Genomic DNA, 19,819 nt, shown 5'->3' with positions numbered 1-19,819 from the left:
GAGGTGCAGCGAGAGACGAGGAAGAAGAGGTCCGAGAAGGTCCAAGGAGGGTCGAATCAGAATGGCAAGAAAGGCAAGATGTTAGTACTCGCGCAAAGTCTACCTGTGTCTCCCGCAGCGCGAACGCACCTCTTGAGGAAGTCCTTGCGACGAGGATGGATGAGAGGATAGGACGAAGAATTCGAGGTTCTCGCTCACAGTCGTCGTCCGCCGCTGCCGCTGCCTCCCACTCACTCTGTGGCTCTGGCCCTGGCCTCGCTCCCTCACTCGTCTCGTCCAAGCCCGCCCCGTTCGAAAGAGGGCGAGAGGCTCGGCCGGGTTGACCTCCGGTTTGCCTCAGCCCGACGATGTCGCTGCGCCGCAATCGTCTCGGAACGGCGCGGCCGAGAATTTGGCAGGGCGGACGAGCGGGAGCCACGAGAGCACTCAAGCAAGCTCAGGCTCGTCGCTCAAGGCAAACTCGACTCGCTCGACGACTTCGACGGCCAGCCTCGAATCGCAGCTTCTCACCACCACCAACCCCCAACCCCCCCTTCCTCATCAACAATGGTCACCATCGTCAAGAAGCGCACGCAGAAGTTCAAGCGCCACCACTCTGACCGCTACAAGCGTGTCGGAGAGAGCTGGAGGAAGCCTCGCGGTATCGACTCGGCCGTCCGTCGTCGTTTCCGCTCGAGGACTCCCATGTGCTCCATTGGCTACGGTTCAAACAAGAAGACTCGCCACATGATGCCCAACGGACTCCGTCGTTTCGTCGTCTCCAACCCGAGGGATGTCGACATGCTCCTCATGTGGGTATTCGAGCCAGAGATGCGAGGGTCGAGGGGAGGGGGATGGGATGAGACAGCTCATTTGAAGGAAGGAGGTTGCGTTGAGATGGAGGAGACAGCTCGATAGGCTCTACGTGCAACTCGTAGAGATCAGCAGCACCGAGCTTGTATCGAGATTGTCGTCATCCTCTGCAGACTTGAAGGGGCCGGCAGAGCTTGACGGGTGGAGACGATGGACAGGCGAAGGACTGCTGGAGGGTTGGGTCGTCTTCGATTCTGCATCCAATGTTCTACGACAGGAGAATTGACCCTTGACCCCCCTCTTTCTCCTCACTCACAGGCACAACAACACCTTCGCCGCTGAGATCGCCTCCAACGTCTCTTCGAAGAAGCGCATCGCTATCCTCGAGAAGTGAGTATCCGCAACCCCAGATGGAAGAAGGCAATGCGAGATATTCATGCAGGGCGTGCGCGAGAAGGTGACAGAGGAAGAGCGGGATAGCAAGGGAACAGCGTTGCTTCATGACTCGAGCAGACCAACACTTCACGGCGTACTGCTCCCTGGCTGCTGGACAATCGCAGCAGGGACCAGGGAGAGGGAAGCAGGGCAGGCTTCAGGACTCTCCTTACACTCGTCTTCCACCGTCCACATCGAGCATCATCGCTGATCGCCTCTCCATTCCGTCCTTCGCGCTCACAGGGCCAAGGTTCTCGGCGTCAAGGTCACCAACGCTGAGGCTCGCGTCCGTGCCGTCGAGGCCTAAGCGGGCAGCCTCACTACGGTCCTCATGTTTCTCTCTACCACCTGTGCGCTACGCTTCATTGATGGGTCAAGCGGCGGGCTGAGAAATTGTACAATTTCACTTGACATCCAGATCGCAACGACGCCGGCGAGCGAAGGAGTGGGCGAAGCGGTGTGATGTGTGACGGGCAACCCTCCCAACGAGACTGGAGAGCTGATGATGTTTCACTTTGCTCTGTGACCCTTGCGCTGCTACATTCACCATTCTCCAGCCGGCCCTTCCACTACGATTGGTCTCCGTTGGCTACAACGAGCGACGGCTTCAACGCTACGATACAGCCTTGGCTGCCCGACGAGGCAGGCATTTGCTGCGCGATTTGGCTTACCGCCTGAGATCGGTACTCGTCGTCGCTCATCGTGTTCGCTCTCGCACCCGTATCTCGCTCGTTTTGCTACTCATCCCCCGTCCACCTTGCCTTACGTCAACGAGCGAGCGGCCGCCCCACCGCGTTGCCGCTCCCGCTACCGTCACAGATAGCCGACCCTTTGGCCCCAAGAATCGCGGCGGCTCACCCTTTCCTACCACTCGCAACATTACGAGCTGGGCTGTGCACCAGCTCATCATCAGCGGCAGGACAGTGCGACGTGACGCCCCGCACACAGTGGACGGAGGTGGGCAGGCGGCATTCAGCTTCGCGTTCAGCCCACTCCCACCTCGAGGTCGGCAGCGAACGAGGTGCAAAGGAGCGGGTGGATAATGAGCCGATGAGGTGCGACGTGGAACCACTGCTCAGCAGAGACAAGGTCAGCGAGTGGGCTATAAGAGAGCCTCGCCGCTTCGCCCACTTCTTGCTTTCTCTCCATCCCCTCTTAACAGCAGCTCCCCCTTCCACCTTGAGCGCCCCCAGACCCGCCGCACCCACCTTTAGCCTCGCGCACCAAGACGAGCCTCGCTCAGTTCAACGTCGTGCCTCAGCTGCCAGCAGCCCATCTTCATCCTCGTCCACCACTGCCCGCCGCTACCGTTACCTTCTACTACTAACACCACTGGCCCTCGCCGGCCAGCATCCGCCCACCCGTTGATTCTTGGCCACCACTCGTCGAGCACTATCCGACTTCAACACCAGGCCTCCTCGTCAAGAACGCCAGCCACATCTCATCTCATCATTCATCAACCTCGCGGAGGAGGTCAACACCGACCAGGCAGGCCTGCTCGTACCGGTCATCACCCAAGTCGTGTGCAAAGGATTTACCCCAAGCCTGACCATAGGTGCGCAGCCCCTTCGTGGCAACCATTGATCATCATGCTCCTCGCGCTCACCTCTATCTTCCTCCTTCTTTACCGCTCGCTACCAGACATGGTGCAGGCCACGGTGCATCATCACCACCTGACCACCTCACTTTGCCCCCTTCTGTGGTGGCGTCCTCGTCGCGGGGGTGGACCCTTTCTCGTTCAAACAGCAAGGGAGAACCAACAACCACAGAGCCTTGGGACGGCGCCACCGTCGCTTCAAGGCTAGCGTCCAATCCAGTGGCGCTCATAAGGTCATGGAAGATCCACTGGCGCTGAGCGGCATCAAGGAGCTGAGATACGACGCTGCCATCTACTCACGACAATGACTACGACCCGTAGCTTCAGAGTCGCCGAAGCAAACGAGGCTCGTCCTTGGCCAGTCCTCCTCCTCCGCCGATGATCACGATCCGCTCCTGGGCAATGGCAGACGATGATGGAGACGAAGGTGACGCTGCCGCAACATCGTAGCTCCCCTCCTCCTCTCTCGCATCTGGCTCGAGCTGGATTTCCAAGCAGCACGAGGCCAAGGACAAATTTGTCGTCATCATGGGCTGGCTCAACTGGTTCAATCGCTTCCTGGCCGAGCTGCCCAGCGATACCCTCCTCCTCGAGCCTCATCAGATCCCCTTCGTTCCCTCGCCATGGACCCTGGATCTCCCGTACCTGGCATACAACGAGCACAGGAATACAGGCGTCGGTCCTGTCAGGGCTTTTGCAGAGACTGAGACGGCAAGAAATCCGGCAGCGAGAAATCAATACCGTGCTTTTTGCCGCGCCAACGTAGAGCTAGCCCATGCCCGAGTGCACCAAGCTCTCGTGGTGCAAAATGAGGACGAGGAGCCTGGTACCGTCGTTTGAGGCCCAGCATCCGAACCACCAGCGACGCTCACAAGTTAATAGACGGTCTTCAAGCTGTGACGACGAGGCGGGAACTGGCGACGACGATGGCGCTTCGAGCGCCTCGTCGGACAACGGCGCGGCGGACGACTCAGTCATGCTGGATGGCGCAGTGGGAGGGACAGCGGAGGACCCGGCAAACAGGGTGGCATACCCAGGAGACTGCATCATCGGCACGGTACTCAATACAAAGTACCAAGAGGAATGCTGGGCTCTTGAGCCCCACAACGCATCTCCCGACCGCATCGTCCCTGGCCGCGACTACGGCTCTGAGAATTGCCACGTCCTCGGCGTGGCATGCAACATCATCAAGGCCGAGTACCCCCTGCCCGTCGCTCGCCGGCTCGTCTCGCGCTTCGATCTCTCGTGGCGGCGTCAAGACCGCAGCGCCCTCTTCGTTCCCTCGATCAACTCGGCAGGAAGGACGATCCGCGTGCCCCTGCCGCCCATCTAGACGCCGCCCATCAACGCTCACGAGCACGGCATGATGCTCAAGCTGTCGGAGACGCGCTGGAGGTCGCTCAGGCAGGGAGCGGCGAAGCGTGGGCTGGACTTTGCCATCACCGTGATGGACCTATACCAGCTCCTCAAGTCTCGTCGCGTGGGGCCGGGCCTGTTCATGTGCGAGGACGGCTGCGTGGTTCCGATGCCAATGGTATCGTTCGACCGCATAGACAATCGCCGTGGATACTTCCCCGACAATCTGAGGGGTATCCAGTGGGCGTGGAATCGTCTAAGCGGGAACAAGAACCACGACGAGGGCTAGGCCTCGCAATTGGAGCGCCAGGACGTGGAGGTGGTGGAGAGGATGGGGCAGGAAGCTCTTGCGCTGGGCACCAAGCTGCCCTACGAGGACTGGCTGGGTGGAGAGGTGGACTGGGCTGCGCTGGAGGCAGAGGACGAGGGGGGAGAAGACAGCGGAGGCGAGGGAGATGAGTTTGGGGCAGAGGTGGAAGAAGAGGACGATCAGGAGGCGGATGCGTTTTCGCCTACATCGACAGAGGGGCACCCAAGCTCACTGGCGCTGCAGCAAGGCGACATTCGCTTGGAGCCCTCTTTGATCGTTGCTCTCCTGCGGCCCCCTCCTGCTGCACTCATGAGGCAGACTCCTCGGCGTAGGAGGGAGATGACATCGAGGTGTGTGGGTTCTGGGATAGGGGCGGCTCCGGGCGATGACCTCGTAACGACGATGGAGGTTGAGGGCGACGGAGCCTGCCAATTTCGAGCGATCGCGCTCGGATACACCACGAAGGTGCTCGCTCTGGGCGTCAAGATCGGTATAGACTGGTGAGAAACCCATATCTCGCCTCATACCGCCTCGACAGCCATTTCTCGACACCCGTCGTCAAACTTCGCTGAACCTCGTACGCGAGACTTAAATGACCCCGAGATAAGAGTCGCAGAAGTGGAACGCTACCGCCTTAAGAGTGGTACAAAGCTCCGTCCAGACCTCTACGCCTACCCGATGATGAGCATCCACGCCTCCTGCCTCTCTTCTTTCGCTCTCTCCCCTTGATTCATACACGTAGCCTGGCTGTCCAAGCACGCGGCGCTAGGAGAAAGGCAATGGCTATCTCAGTCCACTCTCGTGACTTCATGAGCTGCAATCGACTCCGTCACCCCCACGCCTCTGACACGATTCGTCTCGGATTATCCAGTGTCTCCCTTTTACTCGACCGATGGTCAGGACCTCGCTCAGAATGTGCTCGAGACTCGCAGCACTCGCCTAAGGGACTGCCAAGTTCAGAGAGAGGCCATGGGATTTCCAGCAGCTGCACGGCTTGGACCAAGACGTGAAGCGGAATCTCAAGACCATCGATCCTGGACCCAGCTCGGCGAAAGAAGACCTTTTGACGATACAGAGAAGATACTGTAGCATGGCCTCTGCACAAAGGATGACACGCTAGACCAGAAAAGTAGGCTGCTACGGCAATCAAACATGTTTTTGCTCTTGTAGCACCGCCCGAAGAAGTTCTGTGCTGGGCCTACTTTCCAGCCTCCCGGTCGAAACAAAGCGTGGGCGTGTCTCGCTGAGTCACGCCGCGACGGGGAGCATGAGGGACGATGACTGGGCCGAGCTTGTGGTGTGGCATCATACGATGAGTCGACGCTGTTGGCATTACAATGATGATACAGATTGAGAATCGAGACTCGGCAGCTCGCAGCCCTCACTTCTTGAGCACGAGCTTCTGCGCGGTGACATCCAGCACTTTCTCCATCCCCCACTTCTCCCGCTGCCTCCCCTCGCTCTTGTTCACCTGCTGGAATACCTCGCCGTACTTGGCTTCATTACGCGAGGCAGCCTCCACGATCTGCTGTCTCTTCTCCTCGCTACTGTCACTCTGCTCCTTTTCAAACTTCAGCCACCAAGCATAACCATCTCCCCACGCGACATCCGCCCGCACGCTACGCTCGAACCACTGCCTGGCTTTCTCGTACTTCCCCTCTACCCAAAACAGCTGCGCTACCGCACAGAGAACGCGCGCATCGTCGCCCGTCTTCTTGAGCGCATCAGCACTGCGCGTCTTGCGTGTTGGGCGAGGCTCAGCAAAGATGCTCTCAGCCCACAGCTTGCCACTTGCCGGACATTCCTGCAGGCCACGAGAGAGGAGACGACGATACTCTGCAGCGTTGCCGGATCGGTCCTCTATGCGGGCGGATTCCAGCCAGAGGGAGTCGTTACGTGGGTTGGATAGACGAGCCTTCTCGAGGACAGCACGGGCGCGCATAGTGAGGTTGGCGGACTCCTCAAGTCGGGATGAGGCGAGCCAGACGTCGACGTTGTGTGGGCAGGATTTGACCGCCTTTGTGAGGGCGTCGCGCGCTGCTCGTACCCCTGCGGCAGGGTCGGCGTTGACGCTTGGATGTTGTAGAAGCTGCGCGCGCATGAGCCAGAGCTTGGGTTCGCCATCGTGCTTTGCCAGCCCCTCAACGACGATTTCCAGCGCACGCGTATGCTGCCCCTCATCGCGCTCGAAGACCGCGCTCTTGATCCAGACGCGGGCTGACCCCACCTCCCCCCTTGCTCGCTCCAGCAGTGATCGTGCCGCATTCTTCTCTCCATTCTCAAACTCGAGCTTCGCAGCCGCGAGGGAGATGTCCTCCGACCCCAAATTGCGCTGGAATGCTCGAATGAGGATCTGTCTTGCACCGGGAACGTCTCCTCGCTCCCACTTGGACTTGGCGTAGATGAGCCAGAGAGTCTCGTTCTTCGGTACGGCAGAGACGGCGCGCTCCAGCAATGCCTCGAGTGACGAAATGTCCCCTCCTTCTGCGGCAGCGAGCTCCTTTTCGAGGTCAACGGCGAAGCGCCAGACGCTGCCTCGGTCAGGAAAGAGACGCAGCGTGTAGGCGACAATTGCGCGGGCCACGGCGATGTTGCCTCGCTCCTTGGCCGCTTCTGCGTCCTGAACCCAGACGATGCGACGCTCCTCGTCGTCGTCCATGCCTATGTCGAGCGTCGCATTGATGATGGCCGTGGCTGTCATCGGACTGCCTTCCGACTCAGTGCGTAGAGCTTCCTCCATCCATTGATCGCGCGAGAGGACTGCCCCCGCTTTCGTCAGAGAGCGCACCGCCATCGCCAGACGCCCGTCGAGCTGCTTCTGCGTCGCATCGGTGGCTGCCTCGCTAGTCTGCTCGGTGAGGCGAGCACCCGCGATCCAGACTGCGTGTGACGTGGGTATGTTGCGGCGTGCTTCGTTGAGGACTTGCTTGGCCTCGTCCGGCGTCGAGATGCGAGCAAGAGCAAGCCAGAGGGACTCCGAAGAGGGAATGGCACCAACTGCGCCCGAAAGGAGGACGCGGGCTGCCCCTGGATCTGACTCCAGGCTGACCAGCTTCTTCCACAACGTCACGCTCGTGGGCAGGAACTCCAGACTCTTGCGCAACACCCGCTTCTTGCTCTCCGGATCCGTCTCGAGATCCATAGCCGCTAGCCAGATCTTGACGCTCTGTCCGCGCAGCGCTTGCGTAGCTTGAGCTAGCACTACTTTGCCGTTGTCTCGCCCATTCAGGCGCGCGTTCTCCAGCCAAATGTCCTCGCTCTTGGCGCAATGCTCGCAGCCTTGGGCGATGATTTTGCGGGCTGTGACCATCTTGCCAGCTCTCTCCTCCAGACGGGCTGCTGAGATCCAGCCGGGTGCATGCGAGGGATTCGTCTTGATGAGCGAGTCGTAGAGGGAACGAGCGCGCTTGATGTCGCCGATTTCTGCAGTGGATTGCGTCGGCAATGAGGAGAGGGAGGTGAGGTAGCCTTGTGGATCGATGGTAGATGCCGTACCACCTAGCGAGGTCTTAGTCCCCGCTTGATCGAGGTTATGGGAGAAGACCTTGTTGCGTGCTTCTCCGATCTCGGTGAGGCTCGTTGTTGTTCCCTGCTCCGTCTGATCCTCTGAGACGGTCGCGTTCTGGTCTCTGGCCCCCAGCAAGACACTATCTGGTACGACGTAGCTTCTGCCAGTCTCTCTGGCCTCGCGCTTCTCTGCCTTCTTCCTCTTCTTGCCCGTCAAGTTGCCTGGTTCGGGCAGCGCAGCCCACTCGTCCTGCGAGATGGCGCCCAATCCGCGCTTCAGATCTGCGAATTGAGCTTGAATCTTTGGTCTCTCTGCACGCAGCTTTTCCATCTCTTCCCTCTCTTTCGCCTCGCGCTTGTCTCTTCGCCTCTCGTCCATCTTGTTGTCTACTGCCTCCCAGATGCGATCCGCCTCCTCATCATCCTTCTCGTAGACGCCGCCCGCGAACAAGCCCGTCTCATTCTCTGGATCGCGGTCGTCAAATTGCCCCTCTTCACCACCGCCGGCTCCACCTTCATCATCGCCATCGCCGTCTTCACCATCGGCCCTTGCCTTGCCCTTGTCGTCGGGCCTCTGCTGTCGAGCTGGGCCAATGTCGGAGCGAGTGGTGAAGCCTGATGCGCCTCGCCCCAAGCCGGCGACGTAGTTTGGCGGCGGGGCCATGGACAGGAAGGCATGCTTGTTTGCCTGATTCGGGGCTGCCATGGCGGGCCGTAGAGCTACCACCCAACGACGGCAGGCAGGTGGTGTTGGTAATTGTGGATTGGATGCTCAGTGTGTCGCCCGTCCGTCCGTCCAACGTCGCGAGCCCTTTCCGTCCGTCTCGCCCTGGTTGAAGCGGAGGCGGAGGCGGCTGTGAGTGAGTGAGCGAGTGAGTGACTGGGCGTTGAGTGGCGCGAGCGCGGGCGGGCGGGCGCAGACCTGCGATTCCACGGCCTTCTCGAGCGAGGGCGGCTTGGCTGCTGCTGCAGGGCCTCTCAGCCTGGCGGGCAAGCGGGCGCCAACATTTTACGCACGACACCACGGACGAAGGCTGCACTCGAAACGAGGGCAAACGGGACGACGTCGAATTGTTCGCCATCACTACCAATCCAACCAACCACTTGATAGCAGCAAGAGCACAAGAGCCACTGCATTAGACTCAGCAAGAGGCGTACCAAAGAACACATAGAGCAAGAAGCACCATACCCACCTGCCAATAGAGCCGAGCGCAGCAGCCACATTCTCATTATGGTCAAGTGAGTGGGCAGGCGATTTGCTGCGTATATGCTGAGATCCAGCCTTCTGATCGAATTTGCCCCTACCATCTACGCTTCTCGTCACTGCAGGGAGACCAAGGTGAGTCACTGCAGCAGGCGCAGCATTACAGCCTTCGCGCTCGACGTCCCCTCGCTCACCACCTCTTCCCTGCTGCGCACAGTTCTACGACCTCCTGGGCGTATCGCCCTCGGCAGGCGAGGCAGAGCTCAAGAAGTGAGTGCCAGAGTCGACGAAGTCGAGCCTGCTCCTGCGCCGGCCCGCTCACATCGCCACTCTCCCCCCTCTCGCGACCTCTCTCTCTGCGCAGGGCTTATCGCAAGAAAGCCCTGTCGCTCCACCCCGACAAGGGAGGAGACCCCGAGCTCTTCAAGGAAGTCACATCAGCCTATGAAGCCCTCTCAGACCCTCAGAAGCGTGACATGTGAGCAGCGGTAGCAACGAGCAGTGTGTCTTCCCTGCCTTTTGACTGAACTTCGTCCACGCCCCCACCACCACCCGCAGGTACGACCGATTCGGCGAGGCCGGTTTGAGCGAGAGCGGCGGTGGCATGGGAGGTATGGACCCCTCGGACCTCTTTTCCCAACTCTTCGGCGGCGGCGGTGGAGGCTCCTTCTTCGGCGGAGGCGGTGGACGACCCCGTGGCCCGCGCAAGGGCAAGGACCTTGTACACCGCGTCAAAGTCTCCCTCGAGGAGCTCTACGCAGGCAAGGTCACCAAGCTCGCTCTCCAGAAGAACGTCCTGTGCAAGGGCTGTGAAGGCAAGGGAGGCAAGAATGTCCAGACGTGCCGAAGCTGCAATGGCCAAGGTGTCAAGATGCAGCTTCGTCAGCTCGGGCCCATGATCCAGCAGGTGCAGACTCCCTGCGATGCTTGCTCTGGCCAGGGAGAGACGATGGCGGCAAAGGACAGATGCAAGCAGTGCTCTGGCAAGAAGGTCAACTCGGAGCGCAAGGTTCTCGAGGTGCGCATCGAAAAGGGAATGGAGAATGGACAACAGATCACCTTCAAGGAGGAGGCAGACCAAGCTCCGGGCATCGTGCCAGGAGACGTCATCATCGTCGTCGATGTCAAGCCTCACGACCGCTTCCAGCGCAAGGGCAACGACCTGTACACCGACTACGAGGTCGACCTTCTCACCGCTCTGGCTGGCGGCAAGATCCAGATCCTCCACTTGGACGACCGAGCACTCAGCGTCGAGATTGCGCAGGGCGAGGTCATCAAGCCGGGCACGGTCAAGGTGCTTCGATCGCAAGGCTTCCCTTCGCTGCGCCACCACGAGCCGGGAGACTTGTACGTCAACCTCTCCGTCGCCTTCCCCGACTCTATGCCGCTCGAGTCCATCCCGCTGCTGGAGAAGGCTCTGCCGGCGAGGAGGAAGTTGGCCAAGCTGGACAGTAAAGTGGACACAGAGGACGCAGAGTTGGAGGACCTTGATGAGCGTGAGGCACGCAAGGCCAGGACAAACGGCGGTGGCCCGCATGGCGGCATGGACATTGATGAGGACGATGAGGAGGCTGGAGGCGGACCTAATGTGCAGTGTGCGCAGAGCTGAGCGTGCTTCCGCGCTTTTTTTCCTGTCCCATATAGCTCTCGATACATCTTCTCTCAGGGGTCAGTAATGACATCGTGGGGCTCAGCCTTCATCTCACATCATCAGGCCCTGTGTGACGTGCAGGCCGAAGCGACCCGTCGAGATCGTTGAAGTATAGATGTAGCTATTACGCATTGTTGTGTGTCTCCCCATCCGACCCTCACTGCACGTCACCAACGATCCCTCCCGTATTCGTCCATTTGCCTCTCTCCAGCAAGCTTACGATTGCCCAACCCCCTTTGCCTCGAGCTCCTGCTTCCTCGCCTCGGCCTGGCGCAGTCGCTCCTCGAGCTCGTCGAGCTCTTTGCTCTTGACCTGGACTGACTCTTGACTGTGGGTGCGCGATAGCCGGAGGAGCGAGCGTTGTAGTTGAGCGAGTTGATGAGCCAGGAGTGAGTGGTGCAAGGATAGAAAGTTGGCGAGAAGGCAATGCGTAGTCAGGATCACCGCGTCCAACGAGAACATCTGCGTGAGAGCGTCGCCGCACTCACGTCTGCGCAATCTTGCCCTCCAGCTCGGCAAGGATGCTACCTCCTACATCGAGTGAGCCGGATGCGCCTGTGCCAATGTCGGGAAGGCTGAGGATGAAGTGAGGGAGCCAATGGATGCGAGGATGTGGCGAGGAGAACGAGCAGGCCGGGGCAGGATGCGAAGGCAGAGAGATGGCTGGCATCAGCAAATGGATCTGGGCTCAGGACGTTCCGAGCGAATGGATCACGGAGCAGTCGTCCGCGAGCATTCAAACTCATCAAGGCCGCGCTTCTCGCAGCTTACGTGCCACCTGAGACAGGCTGGCGTCTTGTCGTCTGCCACTCACACATTGCCACTCGCGCCATTGGATGGGGCAGCTCCAGCGCCTGACGGGATACCAGCTTGTCCTGACATGACTGGGTACGATTTGTCCTCGTTGTGTGCTCTGCGACGTAATTAATGGTTCTGAGTTGCGGCGTGCCTTCTTCAGCGAGCCGGGTGATGTGGACAAGAGCACGCTGTCTCGTAGCTAGCTAGTCGTCGAGATAGCTATGTCGACAGGAGAGACGAAGTAGTCAGGCCTATAGCTCGGGGTCGACGGGGTGAGGCGGTGAACGGAGTGGTGACGGACGAAAGGAAAGAAGTCGGTCGCAAAGAGCGCTCTTGGGCCAGGGGCAGGCACGCTCGGCCACGCTTTCGTGTGTGTTGGACGGAGGCCCGAGCGCCCCTCGTCGTCTCTCAGCGCGCTCCAGCACGGCGACTTGAACTCGCCCGGCTCAGGCCTTTTTGAAGCCCCGCCAACGACGCCCACGAGTCAAAAGAGCAAGAAGCGGCGGCGCCTACGACGACGTTGGGAAGGTGAGGACAAGGTGCGATACGGCCGAAACTGGTAGTTTTACAGCGGCCTGCACGCCCAGGCTTTTGATTGCCTCCATCAGGCTTCCAGAAGACGACGCTGCTGCTGCTCTCTATGGTATGCATTATAGCCTCCACGTTGGCGGGCGCGGGCACCTACAACGGGCCGCAAAGTCTACTCTATGCCAGCCCTCGAGTCTAACCACGCGCCTTCTCTGCCTTCTCTACCTCGTCCATCTCACTCGAAGTAGGCTCATACCCACCAGCTGCAACGTCGACTCCCTCCGGCGTCAGCCAGTAGCCCTTGTCTGCCTCAGCTCCATCACGGAACTTGTACGTCTTGACCTCGGCATTCCTCCAAGCGTACGTCGAGTTCGCCTCGGGAGCTCCCGTAATGCGGCGAATGATATCCCCGTGGCCGACGAGTAGGATCGTCTTCTCCGGTCGCTCGTACACCCATTGACGAACCCAGCGCGCACGCTCGTTGAGCGTCTTTTCGTCTGCGGCATAAAATCCCTGCTTGCTGGTCCAGTCAGGTGTGAGGTTGGTGAAGTCGAGCATGTTGACCTCCGTGTCCTTTTCCAGCACCTCTTTCGCAGAGCCGGTGTCGCAAGGGTAGGCGTTGCATTCCTGGAGCTGGGGAAGGCAGACCACCTTGCTGAATCCGCCCGTATTGTCGATTGATGCACGCCAGCCTCGGAGGGTGGTTTGGAGAGTGCGCTTCAAGGGGCTAGTGACAACGAGCTCGACTTGCTTTTGGAGGTCTGCGCCCACGAAGGAGGGAATCTTGCTGGCTTGGACCTTGCCGAGGGCGGTGAGAGGGGCATCGGGCAGGGAGTAATCGAGGCCGACGTTGTGGGTGCTGCGGGTGCGCGCGAGAGAGAGAAGTGAATGGTCAGCTGCCAGCGATTGACGACCGCGGGATCACATGATGCTCACGCCTGGGAATGACGGCAGATGACGACAAGACTGTCCTTCATGTTTGCTGAGAAGAGTGGGGAGGAAACGAAGAAGGTCCGCCGCTCGATTCGGACTGGCCGCTCTCTGTCCGCCCTCACTCCTCCACTCTTCGCGCCGCCAAGCACACAACGTCTGGTCACCTCACGCAGGGCAGCTCTTCTCTTAGCACTCATCTTCGATTGAAGCGACGCAATGAGAGCAAAGATACGGCGATAGGGTATACAAAGGGAAAAAAAAGCGCGATGAAAAGGTGTTCTACGCCTGGAGGAGCACGCTCATTAGCACCAGGCCCGCAATAGCGGATGACGCCTTCCACCCGGGCCTGCCCCTCGAGTCTCCCGCAGCATTACTTCCACCAGTAGACGCTGCGGTAGGCACAATAGTCTGCCCCTCCATCGTAGCTCCAGCTCCCGCCCCCGCCGAGCTCGAAGACGCAGAAGTCCCAGCCCCCGCTGCGCTAGTCGTCGCTCTCGTCGACCCAGTGCTCTCCGCGCCCGACGTCGTCGAGTCTTGCGAGAGGGTCACACTGCTCGTGTCATTTCCCGTCGCATTGCAGACGCCGTAGAGCCCCGTCTGGCCCGCTTTACAGTTGGTCTGGGCTGTGAGCTGGAAGCAGGCGAGCGCGTCCGAGTAGTTGGTGGTCTGGCAGACATTTTCACGGAATGAGCCTGAAGAGCCGTCGGAAGGGGACGAGCTGGTGGACGACGATGATGAAGAGGCGCTCGCAGGCATCCCCATATTCTCGTAGGTGACCTCGACGAGCGTCCCTCCAATGCCTGAGCAGCAGTACGCCGTAATGTCGGGGAAGCTGTGCGAAATGTCGGATGTCGATGAGTGATCAGCCGGAGACCCTCGTCGAGAGCGGCACTCCCCTCTGTCTTTGCACTCACTATGATGCGCAGCTACCCTCGGGCGCCTCGAGTGGCATCGTAGACTGTGCCGTCGAAGCACACGAACCATTGAAGGAGCCGTCCGTGTTGATGACTCCGCGCTCAAAGAAGACGGGCGTGCGGGACCGTGAGCGGACGACGAGAGGAGCCCCTCGACCTTGCCATGATGACGGGCCAGCTTCGCCCAAAGCAGGTACGACGGCGGGGGCCATGTTGTTGCCCTTGAAGTAGTGGTGCGAATACGCGGCGATAGGTACGGGAGTTGGATGAGGAGCCATCCTGGCTACGGATGCGAAGGTGGACTAGATATAGAGAATGATGGCCCTTGAAGAGATCCAGGTACGCTGCACGGCTCGCTCTTGGCCCTTGGCGGCGGGATCGAGGGAAGGGAGAATGAAGAGGGTGGATTGACAGGGACACGAGGGGGCTAAGATGAAAAAGGACTGTTGTCAACGACGAGCGAGTCGGCGGTCACTCTTGGCTTGGCGGGCAGCCGAGGAAGCAGAGAGCAGAGAGCAGAGAGCACCGAGGAGCAGCGACAGCCCGGCATCCTCAAGGTCCGGATTACAGGACGTCGTTCATCGAGCTGTCTTTCTGCCTTGACTTGAGGCTAGCCTGGCCACTAGTCTAACCGCTTTGCAGCATCTCACTCCAAGACCGCAACGCCTGCTCCCTCTTGTCCTCATGCTTTGCCCCCTCGAACACGCAAGCCGTTCGTGCGTGCTGTGCTTGGCCGCTGCAGGCGTGCGAGCATTTCGAGGCCATGCTGCGTGCCCTGGATTGCCTCACGAGCGGACAGGGCGACGTCGATGCTTCATCTGCTCCAGTGCTCTCGCGGAAGCACGCCTGCCGACACGCAGCCGACCCAAGCTGTGACGCTGCCTGGTGCTTGTCGCCTCGACATTTTTGAATCGAAGCCCGCTCGAGCAGCGCGTGCGTGGCCGAATTTTGCTTGGCATCACCTCGCGACGAAGCTGTCCAACATTGACCTCGTAGAGTGGTGGGCGTCGAAGCGATGACCACCCAGGCAGACAAGGCGGTAGGGAGGCATATGCGAAGTGTCATCGTCAGACATTATCGTGAGGCATCGTAGGCATCGCGAGGCATCGCGAGACATCGACATCGATCATTCGGGATCAAGCGGCCGATGCTACAGAGAGACCCAGAGAACACTCCCGCTCGCTTCGTTGTCTTTTGCTCCGTGACGTGCAAAGGCGACGAGGTACAGATGTGGCCATCCAATGACGCCCGCTGTCGCATTGACACAATGATGACGCTGCGCCGCGTCGCAGCCAGTGCTCGCGTCGCCTACTTCTTCTCCTGCGGCTTGCTCCCCTTGGCTGGGCGGATGGCCGCTGTCCCTGGGCCCCAGTTGGGCAAGGGGTTCTGCTGATAGCGGACCGCCTTGCCCGTATCGTCCTTTGCCGCAAGCTTCCTCGCCTCTGGATGCTCCTCAAAATTCACTTTCCCTGCCAGCTCGCCGCGCTCCTTCGTTACCAACTTCTTCGCGGGGGACCCCTCCGCCATCCCTTCAACCTTGACTGGGTGGCCCTGGTCGATCCAGGCCCGCCAGATGTCGTAGCATTGTGCGCGGCTAGCATTCGTCTTGATCGAGCCGGGCTGGCAGTGCGAGCGTGAGACGGAGAAGCCGGCATTGAGCAGCGCTGATGCCACCGCGACGAAAGGAGGCGATTCTGCGTGCATCAAGCCGGACACCTTGGCTGGAACAAAGTAGAAGGGCGAATCCGCAATCTCGCGCGCTGCCGTCCCTACCATACCGCGGATACGTGGTGCCGTCTTGGAGCGGCTAGGGTCGCGCTCAAGCACTTCAAGGATGCGGTTCGCAAAGTCTGGGTCGTGGATGGGGTCCAGCCACATCGGCCCCGCAGCAAGGTAAGAGGACCCACACTCTTCGCATCGGCCACCCGCCGCCATGGCAGCTGGCGGCCCGCCCCCATTCTGATACTTGATCGTCGCCCCGCCCTTTTTGCCGTGCGTCTCCGTCGACCGGCCCAAGCGCTGCTCGTGGAAGTTGTGGCAGTACGAGCAAGTGTAGACCAAGCCCGTCTTGCTTGCCAGCTGCTTCACTTCGATCGGGGCGGTGTCCACCTGAATGAACAGGCGCACATAGAAGTCGATGGAGAGGGAAAGGAGTGGTTTGATGTGGCGACCGTACTTTGCTGCGGCGGCTGAGATGGAGTGGAGGACAAGGCGCAGTGCGACTTCGTGACAGTACTCGTTGCGAGTGCAGCTCCCGCCGTACAGGGCGAAGGCTTTCTCGGGGTAATTGTTGGCGGCGAGGACGGCGGTGTCTGTGCATGTTACACAGAGGAGGCCGCCGTCGGCTACTGACTGGACGGCGCCGTCGATGAAGGGACCGGCTGATCCATATGGGTCTAGGTCCACAACTTGATAGCGCAAGCCGGGATGTCGGTGAGAGTACATGACGTCGAGGGCATCGCTCTCGTTGATTTTGATCTTGCAGTCTGGGTGGATGGCAGCGGACGCGGACGCAGCCTCGGATTCGCTCTCGAGAGGGGGCGCGGGCGTAGCGTCTACTTGAGCGAGAGTGCCGCCATTCTCGAGCTCCATCATCTCGTCCTCGGTGAGCTCGCGCGCCGCTTCGTTGGCTTCGGCCTCCCTGTCCGGCACCCATTCCTCGATTGGTCTCCCGGCGGGAAAGTTGAGAGCCACATTGCGCTTCATAGCCACGACTGCGGACGCTGAGAGATCATTTGCTATGACGTGCTTCAGGAGCGGGATCTCCCGCGCATAGCGAATACTTCGCAGGCCTGTCGCAGAGAGTGCTTCAAGGACGGTGAAGCGGAAGGGGTAGTAGCGAGGCGCGGTAGCCTCTTGCGCTGGAGCTGCGAGGGAGTCCTGTACTTGTGGTGTTGCTGCCGATCCTGAGGAGCTTGCTTGGGGAGCCGATTCAGTTTGCTGAGGAGCGGCCGATGGTGGTGCTTCTGCTGCTCCTGCTGCTCCCGCTGCTGCTGCTGCCGCCGCCGCTGCTCCTGCGGCCGATGACTCTGCGACTGGTGCCTCAGGTTCGCCGTTGTCTAAGAGCACGAGAAGACTGTGTGAGCTCGGGTGCTACTCCTGACATCCCCGCATATACTCACCCGCCTTGACCTTCTTACTACCCTCCTCCTGACCCTTGCCAGCATCCTTTGCCCTCCTCTTCCTCCCACCTTGTCCATTGACCCCTCCATTCAGCCTCTTCTTCTCCATCCTGGCGGTCCATTTCCTCTTCATGTCCTCGTCAATCATCTCGCTCCACGCCCGAATGGCCAGCACGCTGAGATCGCGATTGAACTCCTGGACCGGGTTGAGAAACGCAGCAGAGGCGGTAGGCATGACGATCGTGGCGGAGCTCTCACGGAAGGCTGACTCGCCTGCGTGGAGCCGGATGCGTGAGGCTGCTAAGCGTGCGGGGGAGAGTGGGATGGGGTTGGGCGCCATGTTGGGCGAGACGACGGGAGGTGAGGATGGAGGGAGGGGCGGAGGGAGGGAAAGGAACAAAAAGCGCGACTCGGGATCAAAGCGGCAGAGGGCGGACTGGGAGAAAATCTCAATCCTCGCCTTGTCTGGCGAAGCTCGCCCGACATCAAACGCGACACAAGCGCGACACAAGCACGACGCTTCTTCACTTGCACACGTCAGCTGGGAAATTCCAATGACTGCATTGAGGATGCATAAGCGCAGCAAGTGATACGGCACGTCGTGAGGTTACCTCTCTGTCATACAAGCTGCCGCGCACCTGACGAGCCAGACCCGCCAACCATCTGAGGTTGCCTCGCTGCCATTTGACCACCGAAGCCAGCGTAGGCAGGGCCTGGCCCGCCATTACGCGGGTCAGCGTACTCTCCTGGGCGCGGACCGCGATATGCCCCTGGTGGTCCCCCATTCTGCGGCTTCCCTGCATACCCCGCGGCGCCAGGTGGGTATCTTTGCTGCTGCTGCTGCTGCTGAGGCCTTTGCTGCTGAGGCGGGTATGGCTGCTGCTGCTGTTGGGGTTGCATTGGTCTTCGTTGCCCTCCAGCCCCTCCGGGCGCTGGCCCTCTCCTCTGCGCTCCCAACGGGTCCATCCCTTGTGTATTTCCCCTACTCGTCTGAGGGCCAAAGTCTGGCGATCCACTACCGAATCCCTCGGCCGCTGCTCGACGCAGAATATCCTCCGAGCCTTGCCCATATATGCTCTGTCTCGACGTCGCAGAGGGGAACATCCCACCTGCACCACCGCTCATGCTGCCTCCCCCGCCGCCGTAGTGACTACGCCGCGATTGTCCGCCGCCAGCCATCGAGTACCTGCTCTTCCGTCGCGAGTAATTTGTGCCCTCGCCGCCGTACCCGCCGTCATCTTCCTGCTCATCGTCAAAGTATCTGCTCGCGCGAATCTGGCCAGGGCCAAGCGACTCTACGCGGGGGGATCGCGAGTAGCGCGAGCGTCGCTTCGAGTTTGAACGAGCTGGAGGTGGGCCACGCATCACTTTCGAGTTGGACCGCTCCACGCCCACGCTGCGAGACGCAGAGCGAGCAGGTCCGCCGCTGTACCCTCCTTGCTGCGAATGCTGGAAGATCTGCCCTGGTCTGAATGCTCCCCCATCTGGCGAAGGCATGGCGGCGTCGCTGAAGCTAGGTCCTGCGGGCACGAGGGAGAGGGGCGGGTGTTGGGATCCTCCTGGCCCTCGGCGGACTGCTGTTGCCGGGCCTGGCAAGCCGACGCCGCTGGATGCATGGCGATGATGTGCGCCGGAAGGGCCGCCCGCACGACCGGCTGGTAGGTTGGGAGAAGGACCGGCGAAGTAGTCGCGACGCTGTGAGGAGGAGTGTAGGTCAGGGGTCGAGTTGCCGTAGTCGATTGTGAAGGAGGCGTCGGGGGATGCGGTGTTGGAGGGGAGGCGTGCCATGGGGCTTGCTGCTCCGAGAAGGCTTTGACGAGCACCGTACGATCTGCGCGGTCGCAAAGACGACGTCAGCGCTGCGTGTTCGGCGATCGTTCTCTCGCTGCTCTACTCGCTCGACGCTCTACTCACTTTTGATCCTGCGGCGCCGCGCTGGAGCCACGATTGCCATACCCCGCTGCGCTAGGCTGGTATAGCCTCTCCTTGGAGAGATAGCCGCCGATGTGGGCTGCAGAGCGAGGCTTGTTTGCGTATTTACAGAGGATGCCAACAGCGACGACGAGGAGCCAGAGGGTTGCGAGGGAGCCGAGAATGATGGTGACGGCCTTGAGCGTGAGGCCCGGAGTCTCAGGGACGTTTTGGCTGCGGGCGCGGGCCATCGTGGGATGTCAGTATATGCGCAGAGACGACGGCGTTGACGACGAACGAGGGCCGCACACTCACAGCTCTGGCGGCACTGATCGCCTGGCCATCTGTGCGCCTGTCGGGGATGGGGTGAGTTCGATGGCAGTCCGCACGACGTGCTGCCAGAGCGAAGGAGGTGAGCTGGTGGACGAAGTTACGCTAGCATGAGGTGTCGATCTCACCCTCGCAAAGCCCGCCGTTGCCATGGCGAAGGACAGTGGGGGTTTCTTATGACTAGACCCGCCAGCCGCGGACACTGCGACGTCGAAGTGATGAAGAGGAGGTGATGATAATGGCGTAGACGATTCGATTCTTGGAAGCGTGGGGCGGGAATCGGGTCAGGGTCGCGATGCAATGCGATGAGAATGAAAAAGGGGCGAGGTCCAGGAGCTAGAGATGAAGATTGAGGAGAGAAAGGAGCGCAGAGGCAAAGATGGCCTTGAGCCAAGTTGAGACACACACAAGCGCACAAGCGCACAACTGCA

The 19,819-nt window shown here is 60.4% G+C and overlaps 10 protein-coding genes across 10 annotated transcripts; 3 read left to right on the top strand and 7 right to left on the bottom strand.

Annotated features, from left to right (window-relative positions):
* Positions 1–546: 546 nt before the first annotated feature.
* On the top strand, positions 547–1,788 carry BDZ90DRAFT_264574 (putative 60S ribosomal protein L32; the record flags this gene model as incomplete). The annotated part of the gene is made up of 3 exons (XM_025508641.1): positions 547–791; positions 1,111–1,182; positions 1,471–1,788. The coding sequence occupies 3 exons, from the start codon at positions 547–549 to the stop codon at positions 1,532–1,534; spliced, it is 381 nt and encodes a 126-aa protein (XP_025362777.1). The 3' UTR covers positions 1,535–1,788.
* A 1,811-nt stretch (positions 1,789–3,599) lies between these two features.
* BDZ90DRAFT_226891 (hypothetical protein) lies at positions 3,600–4,994 on the top strand (the record flags this gene model as incomplete). The annotated part of the gene is made up of 3 exons (XM_025504727.1): positions 3,600–4,136; positions 4,158–4,358; positions 4,470–4,994. The coding sequence occupies 3 exons, from the start codon at positions 3,600–3,602 to the stop codon at positions 4,992–4,994; spliced, it is 1,263 nt and encodes a 420-aa protein (XP_025362776.1).
* A 798-nt stretch (positions 4,995–5,792) lies between these two features.
* Positions 5,793–8,882, bottom strand: BDZ90DRAFT_231922 (hypothetical protein). The gene has a single exon (XM_025506055.1). The coding sequence runs from the start codon at positions 8,701–8,703 to the stop codon at positions 5,872–5,874; it is 2,832 nt and encodes a 943-aa protein (XP_025362775.1). The 5' UTR covers positions 8,704–8,882; the 3' UTR covers positions 5,793–5,871.
* A 240-nt stretch (positions 8,883–9,122) lies between these two features.
* BDZ90DRAFT_231921 (putative YDJ1-mitochondrial and ER import protein) lies at positions 9,123–10,885 on the top strand. The gene is made up of 5 exons (XM_025506054.1): positions 9,123–9,236; positions 9,327–9,336; positions 9,419–9,471; positions 9,566–9,679; positions 9,760–10,885. Exons 1-5 carry the CDS (start codon positions 9,229–9,231, stop codon positions 10,808–10,810), a joined length of 1,236 nt encoding a protein of 411 aa, XP_025362774.1. The 5' UTR covers positions 9,123–9,228; the 3' UTR covers positions 10,811–10,885.
* A 100-nt stretch (positions 10,886–10,985) lies between these two features.
* Positions 10,986–11,895, bottom strand: BDZ90DRAFT_231919 (hypothetical protein). The gene is made up of 3 exons (XM_025506052.1): positions 11,667–11,895; positions 11,341–11,427; positions 10,986–11,180 (listed from the first exon to the last, which is right to left on the bottom strand). Exons 1-3 carry the CDS (start codon positions 11,732–11,734, stop codon positions 11,069–11,071), a joined length of 267 nt encoding a protein of 88 aa, XP_025362773.1. The 5' UTR covers positions 11,735–11,895; the 3' UTR covers positions 10,986–11,068.
* Positions 11,896–12,280: 385 nt separating this feature from the next.
* Positions 12,281–13,160, bottom strand: BDZ90DRAFT_239554 (phosphoglycerate mutase-like protein). The gene is made up of 2 exons (XM_025507362.1): positions 13,115–13,160; positions 12,281–13,037 (listed from the first exon to the last, which is right to left on the bottom strand). Exons 1-2 carry the CDS (start codon positions 13,153–13,155, stop codon positions 12,374–12,376), a joined length of 705 nt encoding a protein of 234 aa, XP_025362772.1. The 5' UTR covers positions 13,156–13,160; the 3' UTR covers positions 12,281–12,373.
* A 138-nt stretch (positions 13,161–13,298) lies between these two features.
* BDZ90DRAFT_231917 (hypothetical protein) lies at positions 13,299–14,622 on the bottom strand. Its single transcript, XM_025506051.1, has 2 exons — positions 14,026–14,622; positions 13,299–13,943 (listed from the first exon to the last, which is right to left on the bottom strand). The coding sequence occupies exons 1-2, from the start codon at positions 14,301–14,303 to the stop codon at positions 13,391–13,393; spliced, it is 831 nt and encodes a 276-aa protein (XP_025362771.1). The 5' UTR covers positions 14,304–14,622; the 3' UTR covers positions 13,299–13,390.
* On the bottom strand, positions 14,479–15,212 carry BDZ90DRAFT_164012 (hypothetical protein). The gene has a single exon (XM_025503633.1). The coding sequence runs from the start codon at positions 15,088–15,090 to the stop codon at positions 14,653–14,655; it is 438 nt and encodes a 145-aa protein (XP_025362770.1). The 5' UTR covers positions 15,091–15,212; the 3' UTR covers positions 14,479–14,652.
* Positions 15,095–17,533, bottom strand: BDZ90DRAFT_251817 (N2,N2-dimethylguanosine tRNA methyltransferase). The gene is made up of 2 exons (XM_025507742.1): positions 17,148–17,533; positions 15,095–17,084 (listed from the first exon to the last, which is right to left on the bottom strand). The coding sequence occupies exons 1-2, from the start codon at positions 17,485–17,487 to the stop codon at positions 15,334–15,336; spliced, it is 2,091 nt and encodes a 696-aa protein (XP_025362769.1). The 5' UTR covers positions 17,488–17,533; the 3' UTR covers positions 15,095–15,333.
* Positions 17,534–17,543: 10 nt separating this feature from the next.
* Positions 17,544–19,760, bottom strand: BDZ90DRAFT_163973 (hypothetical protein). The gene is made up of 4 exons (XM_025503632.1): positions 19,517–19,760; positions 19,374–19,453; positions 19,062–19,292; positions 17,544–18,978 (listed from the first exon to the last, which is right to left on the bottom strand). Exons 1-4 carry the CDS (start codon positions 19,538–19,540, stop codon positions 17,766–17,768), a joined length of 1,548 nt encoding a protein of 515 aa, XP_025362768.1. The 5' UTR covers positions 19,541–19,760; the 3' UTR covers positions 17,544–17,765.
* Positions 19,761–19,819: the final 59 nt, after the last annotated feature.

This window comes from Jaminaea rosea, assembly GCF_003144245.1.
Source record: "Jaminaea rosea strain MCA 5214 unplaced genomic scaffold BDZ90scaffold_5, whole genome shotgun sequence".
In the NCBI taxonomy this organism is placed as follows: domain Eukaryota; kingdom Fungi; phylum Basidiomycota; class Exobasidiomycetes; order Microstromatales; genus Jaminaea; species Jaminaea rosea.
This window is presented reverse-complemented; position numbering and strand designations above follow the sequence as displayed.

Excerpts from the sequence above, each read along its gene's own strand:
- BDZ90DRAFT_231917 (XM_025506051.1), bottom strand. The coding sequence starts at position 14,303 with ATGGCTCCTCATCCAACTCCCGTACCTATCGCCGCGTATTCGCACCAC. Across the intron at positions 13,944-14,025 it reads GAGGGTAGCTGCGCATCATA|CTTCCCCGACATTACGGCGT; the intron begins GTGAGTGCAAAG and ends CATTTCGCACAG.
- BDZ90DRAFT_251817 (XM_025507742.1), bottom strand. The coding sequence starts at position 17,487 with ATGGCGCCCAACCCCATCCCACTCTCCCCCGCACGCTTAGCAGCCTCA. Across the intron at positions 17,085-17,147 it reads TAGTAAGAAGGTCAAGGCGG|ACAACGGCGAACCTGAGGCA; the intron begins GTGAGTATATGC and ends TCGTGCTCTTAG.
- BDZ90DRAFT_239554 (XM_025507362.1), bottom strand. The coding sequence starts at position 13,155 with ATGAAGGACAGTCTTGTCGTCATCTGCCGTCATTCCCAGGC. Across the intron at positions 13,038-13,114 it reads ATCTGCCGTCATTCCCAGGC|CACCCACAACGTCGGCCTCG; the intron begins GTGAGCATCATG and ends GCGCACCCGCAG.
- BDZ90DRAFT_163973 (XM_025503632.1), bottom strand. The coding sequence starts at position 19,540 with ATGGCAACGGCGGGCTTTGCGAGG. Across the intron at positions 19,454-19,516 it reads CAACGGCGGGCTTTGCGAGG|CACGTCGTGCGGACTGCCAT; the intron begins GTGAGATCGACA and ends TCGCTCTGGCAG. Across the intron at positions 19,293-19,373 it reads CGATCAGTGCCGCCAGAGCT|CCAAAACGTCCCTGAGACTC; the intron begins GTGAGTGTGCGG and ends CCGCGCCCGCAG.
- BDZ90DRAFT_231919 (XM_025506052.1), bottom strand. The coding sequence starts at position 11,734 with ATGTCAGGACAAGCTGGTATCCCGTCAGGCGCTGGAGCTGCCCCATCC. Across the intron at positions 11,428-11,666 it reads AATGGCGCGAGTGGCAATGT|CCTTCCCGACATTGGCACAG; the intron begins GTGAGTGGCAGA and ends CTTCATCCTCAG. Across the intron at positions 11,181-11,340 it reads GAGGGCAAGATTGCGCAGAC|TCAAGAGTCAGTCCAGGTCA; the intron begins GTGAGTGCGGCG and ends GCGCACCCACAG.
- BDZ90DRAFT_231922 (XM_025506055.1), bottom strand. The coding sequence starts at position 8,703 with ATGGCAGCCCCGAATCAGGCAAACAAGCATGCCTTCCTGTCCATGGCC.
- BDZ90DRAFT_164012 (XM_025503633.1), bottom strand. The coding sequence starts at position 15,090 with ATGACACTTCGCATATGCCTCCCTACCGCCTTGTCTGCCTGGGTGGTC.
- BDZ90DRAFT_231921 (XM_025506054.1), top strand. Across the intron at positions 9,472-9,565 it reads GGCGAGGCAGAGCTCAAGAA|GGCTTATCGCAAGAAAGCCC; the intron begins GTGAGTGCCAGA and ends CTCTCTGCGCAG. Across the intron at positions 9,680-9,759 it reads GACCCTCAGAAGCGTGACAT|GTACGACCGATTCGGCGAGG; the intron begins GTGAGCAGCGGT and ends CACCACCCGCAG.